This window comes from Anarrhichthys ocellatus, unplaced genomic scaffold (genome assembly GCF_004355925.1).
Source record: "Anarrhichthys ocellatus isolate YVR2014 unplaced genomic scaffold, GSC_Weel_1.0 scaffold103, whole genome shotgun sequence".
Lineage (NCBI taxonomy): Eukaryota > Metazoa > Chordata > Actinopteri > Perciformes > Anarhichadidae > Anarrhichthys > Anarrhichthys ocellatus.
The window spans coordinates 1,195,518-1,208,705 of record NW_022280133.1 but is presented as its reverse complement, the minus strand read 5'-3'; the positions used below and the strand labels follow the sequence as shown (position 1 = coordinate 1,208,705).

The 13,188-nt window shown below is 42.0% G+C and overlaps 1 protein-coding gene across 2 annotated transcripts in view; it reads right to left on the bottom strand.

The window, feature by feature from the left end:
• Positions 1-7,126: 7,126 nt before the first annotated feature.
• Positions 7,127-13,188, bottom strand: part of LOC116399164 (nuclear factor of activated T-cells, cytoplasmic 1-like) — a 58,989-nt gene continuing 52,927 nt past the window's right edge. For both annotated transcript variants that reach the window (XM_031876116.1, XM_031876118.1), the window contains exon 10: positions 7,127-9,077. In XM_031876116.1, coding sequence (XP_031731976.1) covers positions 9,022-9,077 — 56 coding nt within the window. In that variant the 3' untranslated portion in view covers positions 7,127-9,021. The remainder of the gene's footprint in view (positions 9,078-13,188) is intronic.

Sequence of the window (13,188 nt, the reverse complement as noted above, 5' to 3'; positions counted from 1 at the left end):
GGACCAATATGAATGTGAGTGGCAGGATGACAGTACCATAATGAGAGAAAGGAGTCTTCCTTCTCTTTCTGCCTGCCTTTCTCTTACTCTCCTTCAGTCCAACTATTTCAATATCTCATTTTCCCCCCAAGCTCCTTGTCTTCCTTGATTCACGCACATGGCAGACTTTGTGACCTTAATTTCAATTTAAAACACATGGGGGGAAATCCTAGCCCTCGCTGCTCTTTAATAGGCCGTCATGGGATTGGAGTATGCGGAGAATGATTGAATTTTGTGAGAAGGCCAGGAACGATCACGTCTCGCCTTCCGTTATGCAATCGACCATTCCCCTCTCACAACGCGACGTCTGGTAAAAACCTAGAGGAGGAGGAGGAGGAGGAGGAGGAGGGGGGGGGCTAAGGACTCACATCTAGACCAAACGACAGAAAAAAACAGTTTTTCTTCTAAATGACTAAAGACAATAAAAAAGAGAAACTCAGCTATCATATATAAAAAGGAGCCAAATGAGATGTGAGCCGCCACATCAAAGGCAGAGATGTTGAATCGGGCAGCTTTTAATGGTTGTAAATGAGTCTTTTTACACTGTAATGCATGACATCCTATATTTCCTCACAGACGGAGACATATGGACCCTATACACAAAGCCCGTCACACTGTTTTATTTATACGATTGTGTCATGTCTGTTTTCTCCCTTGACTCGCTCCACCTGCTTGGCCCACTTTGACAATGTTGAGATCAAAAACTCCACCACGCACACATTATCGCTTTGTGCAAACTTCTTCACACCCACTGTGTTGGATTACACCACTGCGATATATCCTTTAAATGAAGCAAGAGAGACTACCTTTCCCGTTAAGTCCATTATATTCAAATGGGCCGGGCCTTTTTCTTTTTTTTCTTCTTCACAACAAGACATAAAGTAATCAAAAGTTAAAAGCAAACACTCAAGGAGGCACTTAGCAAAAAAGAAAAGCTTTTATGATAAAACATTCATATATAGTGCAGGAGACAGGTAATCTTTGAGGATGATAGGGTTGTCTTGTGGTCAGTTTCAGTATAGTATGGCTTGGGGAGCCTTGTAGATGAATGCTCCTAATAACATCCCCGCCCACCCATCACCCAGCGGAGCATCCAGGCAGAAGAACTAATACCTGAGTGTATTTCTTCAGTGGTGTGAAGTAGGCCTTAAAGAGCTGTTGGAGGCTGCAGTAAAGTAGGGTTCATTACCTTGACAGACTGATGACAGCTAAGACTGGCTGAGATGCGCACATATAGGCTACATAAATACAAAAAGAAAGGCTAAATAATCTGCAATCAGTGCTCGTTGTATATGCGCACACAGCATGACCTTATATATAAAACACAACACCTTAGATATAGTTAGAAAAAGGAAATACATCAATGTTTTCTGGGGCTCTGAAATGTAGGATTACTCTCTGGAAGTGCTTTGCACGTCGTTTGCTGAAGGCATCCAAATCAATATGTGATAAACATGCTGCGGGTGCAGATAACATATCTGTATTTGAAAAAAGTTTAGTGGGAAAGGGTTTTAAAAGAATAACTGTTTTCTTGCTGACGGCTAAAGGATTAATTCAACTGTCTGCACAGTAAATGTGACGCTATAGCCAGCATCCAGCTTTGCTATAAACAGGGGAAACAGCTGGAGTGACTCTGTTCAAAGGTAGAGGATTCAGTACCTAATTAAATGTTGTCTGTTCGAGCCATTCGAAAACAAAAGAGTAAAACCAAGTCATGGTTTTATGGCTGGTTGTGCACTTAACTATTTTGTGGTGGGACGCATTGACTTCCTGCGACTTTTACTGCGCGATATAATCTAAATATAATGTGACAGGCCAACTCCATCCTACATTTCCCGTCTGTATGCCAAGCTAAGCTAACTTTTCCTGCTGTATAGCTCCATACTTATCCAAAGGCAGTAAAATCTGTATTTGTTTGGCTGGGCGCAGTGACTTCCTAGGGTCTTGTCGTCACTGTGAGGTTGACAGGGAACCAGTGGAGACTCAAGGAAGTTACATTACCAGCCAAGAAATAGTTCGGCACCTCATAAAACCCATCTCGTTTTCAGACTCAAGTTTTTGTACGGATTAAACAAACAATTTATCACTTGCTAATTAGTGAGCTTGACAGGTGCTTGTGGATTTTGTTACCTTTGGACAGAGCCAGACCAGCTGTTTCCCCCTGTTTACATTCTTTACACTAGGCTAAGCTAACAGGCTGCTATATGTCCTTTAATATGTTGATATTTACCATAGAAATGAGAGTGGTATTGATCTTCCTCTAATTCTCGGCAAGAAAGCAATGGAAATGTAAACTATTTCTTTAACAATTTGAGTTAAAACACATTCCCAAAATCAAGCGCTTCAGTGACGTACTGTGCTAAATCGATATAGTCCACATGGAGTTTGTGGTTAGACATTATTTATTATAATCCCTACTCCTAGTTGGACAAATCATAACCAAACCAACAACAAGAGAGAAATAACTAAAGCAGCGAACTCTCACTCCATCATGTCGGGAAGTCAGTTCGCATGGGTTGCATGTGGGGTCAGCTTTAGGTCATACTGGGCATCCATTAGTGGCCTTATTTAGAGTTGATTCTTTTAAGAGGAGTGATTGGCCAGCAAAGACAAAGAATCATTACCTTTGCCCGCCCCCTCCCTGCCAGCAGTCAATAATGAGGGATCATTAAAATGAATAGATGGACATTCCCCTTTTCTCCGGATCCTTATTGCAAAATCAGTGTCAGGGGAAATGAAGATTGAGCTCGGAGAAGGCGTCTAAAAGCCTCACAGTGATTGTCGTGAACTCATCTCCAGTGCCGGGCTCCTTTATCTACTGTAAGAGTCTGCACCTGCCTGAACTCTTGACTAGCAAGGGCTTTTACTGTAGCCCATTAAGAGCATCCCTAATGTGCGCTACAATGTACTTCAACGTAAACATTCTGCATGTGTGCCGAAACATTTACAGCAAACAATGGAAGAATTATTGCTTTGGATGTCTTGGACGGTTTCTTTTTTTGATGCAGAAATAGAGCTCTCAGAGTAAAAGGGATAATGAAAACATCGACTTTGATGTGGAGAGTGGAGAACTCACGTGTTGTGATCATACAAACAGACTCTTAAAGGTGCAATGTGCAATGTCTAGACAAATGCTCCAAAGAAATAAGGGGGCAGCATTTCACCACTACTACACATAATAACTTAATCTACAGTCACCAGTCACCAGTGGCTCCAGGAGACTTATCCCACCCCAACACAAATCCAGCTATACCGTGGCACAAACCCCAGCTCCGGGAGTCCCAGCAGGCTGGTGGAGTGCTGGGTTTTCCCTGTGGCTGAATTCAACCTAACGGCTAACTGGAGGTCTGTCCGTCTCCCGGAGCCGCCGTTCCCTCTCCTCCCGGCGAAGCAGCTTCCCAGCGGCGGGAAAGACTAAACAAAAGTGTTTTCTGGTTCGTGCCACTTGACTTAATCCAATGAACACAATATCAAAACGTACACAGACCATGGATGTAATATTGACAAAAGGGCGGGGGATAGCAGGTTAGCATGCTCACTTCAGTAGATATCTCTGCAACACAATACATAGACGTCTTTGACTTAACGTCAACACTGCAACCTCTTTACATTTAGTTGATAGTGTTACTTCATTTTTTAAACAAAAAATTCTGGCCATAGCTCACACCTTGCATCTTTAAAGATAGTTCTCACTTTTCACATCCGTCTGTTATTCAAACATCTGTCCCGCCGCTAAATTTGTATAAATCCTTGCACAACATTTCACGCATCACAAAAGAGAGAGAGAGAGAGCGAATCAAGCTGGAGAATAAAAGACGGCACACGATTTTCCAGGCCCCCATCTGGTTGCCTTTCGGAAGGTCTCTTAAAGTGTCTTTTAAAAAGGTGATTTGTCTGTGCGGTCCACAACGATGTGACCATGTCAGCGGGTCATCTGCTGGTCCTGTCACACGTGAAACGGTCCCATGAAAGGGGTCGGTGTACACCTGTGGAGCCCCCACCGAAAACCCCACCCTAAAGAGATTTAAAAAACACATGTAAACACATGCTCGATTCCACACACACGTGGTCCTCGTCTTCTTTCTTTATTATCCATAAGGTAATCGATTAGACGGTCTGTTTATAGTCATCTGACATGTAGCTCTGAAAAAACAAATCACCAAAAGTGGCTCAAGGGAATTAAAAAATCTAATGTGGGACTGGCTTATGGGACAAAACTATCAGAGGTCCCTAAGTATGGTCAAGCAATCATCTCTTCAAGCATCTCTTAAAGCCACCCCCATGGTTCTCTCAACATGCCCTCCATAACAAAGGTATACTGAGGATTTACTGCTTTCAGATGGCCGATGAGAGACGAGGGCAGCAGCTCCAGTGCTGTGCCTATATGCACTCACTTTATAAAAGCCCGAATCAAGGGCTCTGTGGGAATACATCGGGGGAGGAAGCAGGGCCGTAAAGACGCTATAAATCCATACAATGAAACTTCTGAGCCGTACCCTCTGCCAGGTGCTGTGAGCATGCGGACCCTGGGGAGAAAATGGCACGCGCTGCAATCATCATGAGCAGGGAATGCTTATTGCATATCTCCACTGCGGGGGGGGGATGCTGCGTCTGCCAGTCATTCATTCAGCCAGTCAGTCAGATCACCACTCAGTCATGCCATTGTCACTCTGACAAACAAAGAAAACATAGAGCTAAACTGTGGTTGTCAGTCTTGAATGAAAACAACAAATTCAGCACCTTGAGGGGAATAGACATGCTTATTCACTCTCTAAAAATTTGATGAGAAGTTTGACAAAACTTTCTGATGCTTCCATTCACCCTGAAGCTACAGACAGGAGACAGTTAGCTAAGCTTAGCGTAATAGAAACAAGAGGAAACAGCCATACGCAGCCTTTTTGCGTAGTATCTTGACACTGAAGGTTTGCGCGTAGTTAGCGTTGTGAAACGGTCTCGGTCAATGTTGTAACACGTGGTTAATGTTGTGAAAAAACACTTAGTTAGGGTTACAAAAATCATTGTGGTTCAGCTGAAAATAAGTACGTTTGTAGAGTAAGCTACGAGTCATGTGACTCAAAGGCATAACGTGACATAACGTTGTCAAATCACTTAACTTGGTTTCACGCGGGATATGAGCACAAGTCCTGTGTTTGCATGAGGCAAACACCCACCCGCCCTTAGAGGACCTCTCACTCTTTCTGCTACTTTCACTGAGTGTCTAACACTGATATGGATGGGTTTACATTGGAGTTAGTTGAAAATCCAGTGCGTCTCATATACGGCGCAAAAGGGTGCCTTGTGCATCGGTATCGAGACGCCAAGGACCTCTGCCCAAGCGTCAGTATTGACGGGTGAGACCGGGCTGGGGCAAAGGTAACAAAATCTGCCAATCAGCACCTCTATAGCTCACTAATAAACACACTGTATCTCATTATATTTTGCAAAGAAAGTCAAATTTTGTCATCCCTTTTGTGTTGTTAGTAGCTTTTTTATTATTAAAAGGAAGTCTCAGCCTGCTGGAGGAGAATGAGAGACAAACACATTTGAGTTGTAGTTAGTTGTTATAGTGCTATTGAGGAGTAAGGAGCACAGCAGCATCTAACCGGACCCAAGTGATATTTGCAGGTATGTTTGTGTGCTGTTTAATGTACTGCAGCTGAGGAGTTAATTAGCTATCTAGCCTACAAACTGAGGTTAGCGGTGCGTTCTTGCCTTTTGAATGTTTGGAGAAGGCAGGACAAATGATTTCAAGAGCAGATGTATATGTTGAAGTAAAAAAAATGAAAGCAATTTAATTTCAGTTGGACTTTAATAGTGTAGCACATGCATAATTCAGTGTTTCACTCTTACAACTGAAATATTATGAACAAAATATTAATGCAATGATGTAAAATGCTTTTAAAGTACTTCATGAATCATATTGCTGCGTGCAGGTTATGTACTTTTGCTCATCAAAAAGTAGATGCCGGTCTTTCAACAGATGTCAACATTTTGAAGCTCCATTTGTTTTCATATCATGGATATTCCACTGCTTTTAGTTAGTCTCTCTGCTTGACTGCTGCCTCAGTGGAAACTATGGCCCGGGGTCATCTCGCCACTGTGTCAAAGGGTATACGGCGCCGTCAGAGGAAGATCAAGGTAAGAAGGACAGGGTGCCAGGAAAAAGGGGCGTGGCTGCATCTGTAAATAGTTGGGCTATTTTAGGTTTACCACGGTCATACAGGGGAGCGCCGCCTAGGCCTGCCTTCTGTCACTATGGGGATGGGCGCTTCATAACTTTGCTGGATGGAAAAAGTCTGGAGGACTGGCAGGTGGTACACTAGAGCTCCCACGGCGCTGTGTCGTTTCACTCATAACTAACCACCGCTAACAATACTCACCGGAAAACACACAGGCCTCTGCTTGTACTTGGCAGATCAGCAGCTTGTTGCATTTCATCCTGCTAAAAGTACAGTGGTAGGTTTGTTTGTATTTCACTTTGAAACAAAAGTGGAATGCCAAATGCCATCTGTTGACGGATTGAAGTGCCCTCTTTGCTGGAAATCCCATAGGAAAAATTGTAAGATGTAAAACACAGAGTGCCTGCAACTATTCTGTAGCAATAGTAACGGTAATAAAGTAAAATGGATAAATACATGTGAATATTAATTAAAAAAACTGTGATACACTGTATTTTTGTGCATCTCCAAAAAAGGTTTGGGATAAAAAAAAAGAAAAAGGTTTTCCCTCCTCTTGTCAATGTCGAGATGTCTCTATTTCAGGCTTTATTAGGGATATAGCTCCAGGTTGGAACAGTCAGAGGTTTACTAAGGTCAAGCCATATAACACAAGAAAATCACACAGCCAAGTTAAAGTGAAGACCTCAAAACTGAAGCATAGCCATATGGGCCATACTTGTAATAGTCAAAGAATGCTTTTAGAGGAAAAATACTGAATCCATTACCAACTGATTGACTATATTTTTTTTTAAACAAAATGTATTATCTTGGACACATAGAACTAACTAAGTTTTTACAAACTCCAAACATATTTAATAAAGAAAAACATTTACTTTTAGTAAAAAAAAGGTATTTTGAAAAGGCTTTAATCATTGATGCACTTGCTCATGTAAATACAACATCAAAGTGATCGAGAACTTAGGTTATGTATGGTCACCATTATGCCATTTATTAAGTCATTGTTGAGAACACATTGAATGCACTTAAAACACATTTAATTTTTCATAAATATTTCATATTAAAGAGAAATATGTTTCACCTTGTGCCAACAGAGAAAAGCATTATAGAGTCGCAACTATCTTGTAGCCAAGAAAGAGAGTAAGGCACAAAATAGAAACCTTATTCATACAGTTTAGTCATGCTATTATACGATATGTCCGGAAATGTATTAGGAAGCTATATTGTGAGCTACTGTCAGCTAAATGATCCCCAATGTTAGTACTCTGTGCATGCTCCAAAAAGACAGATAACATGGAAACGACTGCAGCTGTGTGAAAGAAGAGTTGACGAAGACACGTTTATGACACGACAGTGGAATATCAATCTACAATATTTGGTCTGGAAGCAAGGAAACCTGCTCTGTTTCTACGGTAAAGTGCATAATGTTTTTGTTTTTTTTTTTGTACGGGGAACCGCTCTACGCTAAAGTCTCTGACAGAAAAAGGAAACTTCGGTCAATAATTTCACCAAAGATAAAATCCTTTGGTTAAAAGCACATCAATTATTGCCAGCTGTAAGTAACAGTCCTGCCAACTCCTCAGTGGAATCGGCCGAATGACGAGTAAAACTGAGCCTGCCGCACGCGCAGGTCATCCCTGTGCCTATTTACATGCAAACTTGCAGTGCAGAAGAAGTAACAGACAAATATCGATATTGTTCCCGGAGTATTCTCATCTAAATTCAGCAGGTAAGCATACCGTTGTTCAACTTTCTTATAGCTGGGGGAGAAGAAATCTCTCAATAAGCCTGTGCAACCAGGGACTGCTGTCATAGGATATGTGCTATATTTGTCTCTGATTGTCTGTGCATCATTTTGTCATGGTGTGGGTGGGAGGGCTGGAAGACCGGGGCAGGTGGATTAAAAAAAACAAAAAAAAGGCACTAAGGTGAAAAGCATAATGCAGGGTAGTAGAAATGGTACAAGTCATATCAGAGAGAGAAGTTGAAAACTAAATAGCAAACTGCATGATATAAGCATAAGGCATACATGAGTACATTTTCAAATACATGTTTATACAAAAGCATATCATACAATAACATTCAGTATAAATGAACAATGAGATAATGAGGAAGCGAGAAAAAAAAAATACATTTCTAATATATTCACAGATTCCCTACATATTTTCCGTTATTATTCTGTTTCCCTGTAAACAAATCATTGAAATGATACAAAAAAGTCATATAAAAACTTCCAACTTTGGGTTACAATGAACCATTTGCATTTGTGTGTCACTGCCGCCGTCGTCTGCTGTCAATATCACTGCTGTAAGGCACCAATTCGGTTGTTGTGGACTGACTGCACAAACAAATGAACCAAAGTGATGAAAGCATGACACCTATCGTCCCATTGGCCTGTCCATGCATTAACATATAGATCACACTGGAAATGAAGATTGTCATTTGTCAACGATAGAAGTATTTCAGTCTCATTGAGCTGTTTGGTCCGCTAAACAACCTCTGCTGTGAATTAAGGCAAGTGTCGTCGTATACGTTGCCCCTGATTTCACTTCCCTTTATGTAAATATAACATTCATCTGTTTGTTCATATAGAGCCTGCCAGCGATTGTCATTGTGAAGCTGCAGCGAGCCTTCGAGCTGATGGGGATGATGGTCAGGTGGGAGATCCTGGTCAAAAATGTACTCTTCATCATCTGGATCTCTAGTTTTCTTTTTGTCCTCTGTCGATGCCGCTGCTGTTTGAGTGCATGTGTGTGTGTGTGTGTGTGTGTGTGTGTGTGTGCTGCTGCAGAAGACTTCTGGACGTCTATGCATGAGTGTGCACGGAAATGCTGGAGAGGTCGTTCCTGATGATCTCGTTAACTGTGGAAAGAAAAAAGAAGTCGTGAATTATTATCAACTTGTCACGTTGAATGGCAACTCTGATCATGATTACATTTAGTGAAGAGAGGCGGGCTAGAAGTTACAGAGGTAAGGCTTATGACAAGAAGGTTGTCAGTTTCAGGCTGGTACATACAACAAAACTGCATTGAGGGATTATGTATCTGTTTTTGACGTATCACAAATACGTTTCTATTCTACCCTGCAGATTTCCATGTGGGTATAGATGGGTCAAACAAACACAGGACTTTCACACAGGAGACAGCCGTTTGTGTCCCGTGTGAAACCTGAAGATGACATTGACTAATTTTCAATTACGTCTGTGACATAAATAATCTTACAAACATACTTATTCTGAGCCAATTCACGATCTTTTTAATAAACATAACCAAGTCATTTTTTTGTTTTGTTTCAATTTACAACATTAACTACGTGTTTAAAACTGCGACTGCAATCCGGGAGAAAATAAGTTTCCCTCGAAACATCACTGAGAATACAGTTTCATTTTATGGAATGTAATGTGCAGGAGACAGGGTTGCCATTTTCAACCAGGCAAAGTGTGCCACTGCCCTGCTCGAAGGGGCTCGAGAAGTACTTATCACAAGAGAATTGTGAGACATGTTCTATTTGTGTTTGATTTGAAATGTTGCCTCTAACCAATGAAATCACATCAAATGTGGCATTTATTTTTTTCTTAACAGAGAACACTTGAAACTTTGACTGAAGACGATGTTACTCTAGTGCTTGCAGCCTGCAATAAATAATGTCACACGAGGCAATGCTGCACTGAATGCTCGGCGTAGATGGCGTCAAGTTGAAAAATACTGCAATCCAAACATATCACTGTGGATACCAGCCTTTTTAAACTCCTATCTGCCCCGTACACACATCTCTGTTTTGAAGTCATGGTCTTGTCTTTCCTGCACTGGTTCCTGTGCCCGCGCCTTTCCCACAGTCGGGCAGACACAGATCTGTCCCCTGCCTTTATCGGCTCTGTGTTCTTTGGCAAAACAGAGGGAAGTGGCTGTGAAGATGGCGAGGACCCTGAGCCCTGTAGCTCAACGCAAACAAGAAAGCTCCTCAGTCATAAAGCTTGCCGAGATAAAGTGGGCCGATGCAGAGAGAGAGAGAGAGAGAGAGGGAGGGAGAGAAAGTCTGGTGAAACCACCATCCGCAGTGAGGAGCCGAGACAGGAAGTCCACCCACTCGGAGGCCCACAGGCCTGCAGTTTGTTATCACTAGATACTGTTTGGCGATTGGCGAAGCATCTGCACGAGTCCTTTTAACAGTCAACCGTTTCAATGCTATCGTTACAATGCCATATTGAACGGCTATGCTAACTTGTCTTTTACAACAATGTTGCTGATGTCAGCTGAACCGACCTATGGGATATGAAGTGCAGAAACCCCACAGCAATATGTACATGTGTTACATAAGGATGGAGACAGAAATGCATACGCAAATAACATAAATAATGTGTCACAGATTGCAACTTTTAAAGAAGTAGGACACACACACACACCCACACACACACACACACACACACACACATACACACACACACACACACACACACACACACACACACAAACAGATTGCTTGGGACTCACCTCCCTTAGCAGGAGGAACTCCCATTGGAAAAATCCCACCTGTGCCAACACTGCTGGGTGTTTTCAACTCTATTCCGCTCCAGGCCAAACATGCATTTACATGCTGAGGTTATTTTTAGCTCTGCCATCGCAGGACATAAAGGAACTGCAAGCGAGCACATGTAAAAATGAGATGATCAAACTTTTAATGTCCATGCTCTTCTCTGACAGCCGAGGTGAGAAAACAGCTCCAAGGTAATTTTGAAGAAGGGAAAGGAAAACCCAACAGCTCGCCGGCAAAAAGCCACAAATGGACCATTTATTTTTCTCAGAAGGAAAGCAGTGGCTTCCTTTCTTCTTTTCAGTCATTGTGAAAAAAAAAATAGTGACGTCTCCTCCGCCCACATATAAACTGCGGTGTTATTTTGCTGCGTGTTATCAACTAATATTTTCCATCGGCATGCTCGACAATGTTCCATTCTGAAGAAACGAGTGATGAAGAGAGAAGAAAGGTAAAACTCTGGCCTCTGTGTTTTCATCTATGTACTCTGTGAGCAATGTGAGAATCTCAGAAGCAGGATGTGGCCAACTGTTATACCACAAGACAACACCAAGCTGCTATTTATAGCTGTTCAAAAGGGTAGCTTGCTTTCTACTTGCACCGACTTCTGGGAAACCGAGAAGTTGTAAAGAACAGTTGAGGCAACCTGAATGTGCACAGAAACACATAAACAGGTAATTCCTTTGAATAAACGCATGTCCACATGCTATATTGCAAACCTGTCAGATTGATTTTTGGCGACAGCTATCCAAATGCATTGGGTTTAATTTTGTAAAAAAAAAAGAAAAGAACAGTTAATTGAATAGATTTAATTTAGTTTACACTTTTGATTATTTTTTGTCAAAAAAGAAAATGTCTCAATGCTGACAAAAAATCAGGTGTCACAGTTCTGCCAATGAATATTTTTCAGTTTTTCCTTTTAAGACAATCTTTTGTGTCTCACCTTCCGTGAAGTGACTAGATAACCACAAATATGCAGCATAAGAGGAGACAGGAAGACGTGCTGGGGAACAATTTGTCCAGAGAGGAAATTGGCTCCAAAAATGAAAGATCTCTGTGAACTAGGCCGTGTAAAGCTAGTTGCAGTGGTAAAAACATGACAGATAATTATTTTCCTCTTTCCTGGTTTCTATGTGCTATTGTATTAAAGAACGCAATGTTACCCAATAATGTGTTTGCTGTCAGATACATAGATAAATGAACTCTCTGTGGCCTGGCATCGTTCTCAACAGCATCGGAAACTTATTTTGTTTTTTTTCTTTTTCCAGTTGCCCCAGGTTAATAATGGAAAGCTGTAACTGGGAGGACACCCTCTCATGACTAAACAAAAACAGTGGAAAATTAAACTCCAAATATTCCACTGCTGTAAAAAAAAAAAAAAAACTGCCCTGCTAGTCTTAGTTAAAAAGAGTGACATCCTTTATTAGCCATAGTGCCGGTGCAATCAGTTAACCGCAGTCTGGACCTGTCAGGACGTAGAGTTAGGGCTGGGCGGCCGCGAGATCTATTTCAGGCAGGTGTGAGAGTGACACACAAATATGACGGAGCTTCACACTGATGCCAGCCGTGTTGAACACTTCAATGGACAATTCAGCTCCTTTGTGAAGGCCTACCAGTGTTTCTTGGCAGTGGCTTGCAGCCAGTGTGACTGCTGGCTGAATGAACGTTGACGTCGCTAAAATAATCTGTCTGTATCAACTGTGACGGGGAATGATGTGCTTCGACCTGCCAGAAAGGGGTGGTGCAGTACCTCCCCAGTGTGGTGCTTACATCAACAACACAGTGCGGGTCGACTGTTATAAACTGCACCTATGCAACTAGACAGGTCGTCTTAGACTAACCACAGCAGAGAGCCCAGACTGAGCAGGCTCTCAGACCAGAAATAGCACAGCTTGCGTAGGAGTAGACATGATGCTACAGGTAGTGTGAAGACACAATCCATGCAAGGAAGTCCAGTAATGCATCTATGTTTTTGAAGATGCCAAAACACTGCACAGCAGTTTATAATTGCAATGAACCAGGATTTTACAGCTGTGGAAAGTTACCATTTCTCCATTTTTTGATGATGGTAATGCCACATCAATATGAATCGCTGCAAATATTGGGGAAAAACGGCAGCGATTCCAAAACCGATCAAAAATAATAAAGACACGTTGAGATGTACAAAAAGTTACTTCGTGCTTATATGAGAAAAACTTGGAAACTGTAAAAATGCGAGGAATTTTTGAGTTCTGGTGCTGCAAATTTGGCCTCTTTCGTACTCAGTAATCCAAGCATGGGCGTTGTGACCTCACTCGTCTACTCTGAGAGTTCAGTGTAAACCTGACCTGCACTGGGGATTTAGTTAGCATTGTTAGAAGAGAGTGCTGTGCATTGGGGTTCGATAACAGCCGGGTTTCCTCAGAGAACAGAGGATGCCCTATGTGGTCGGGTGAGAAGCAGA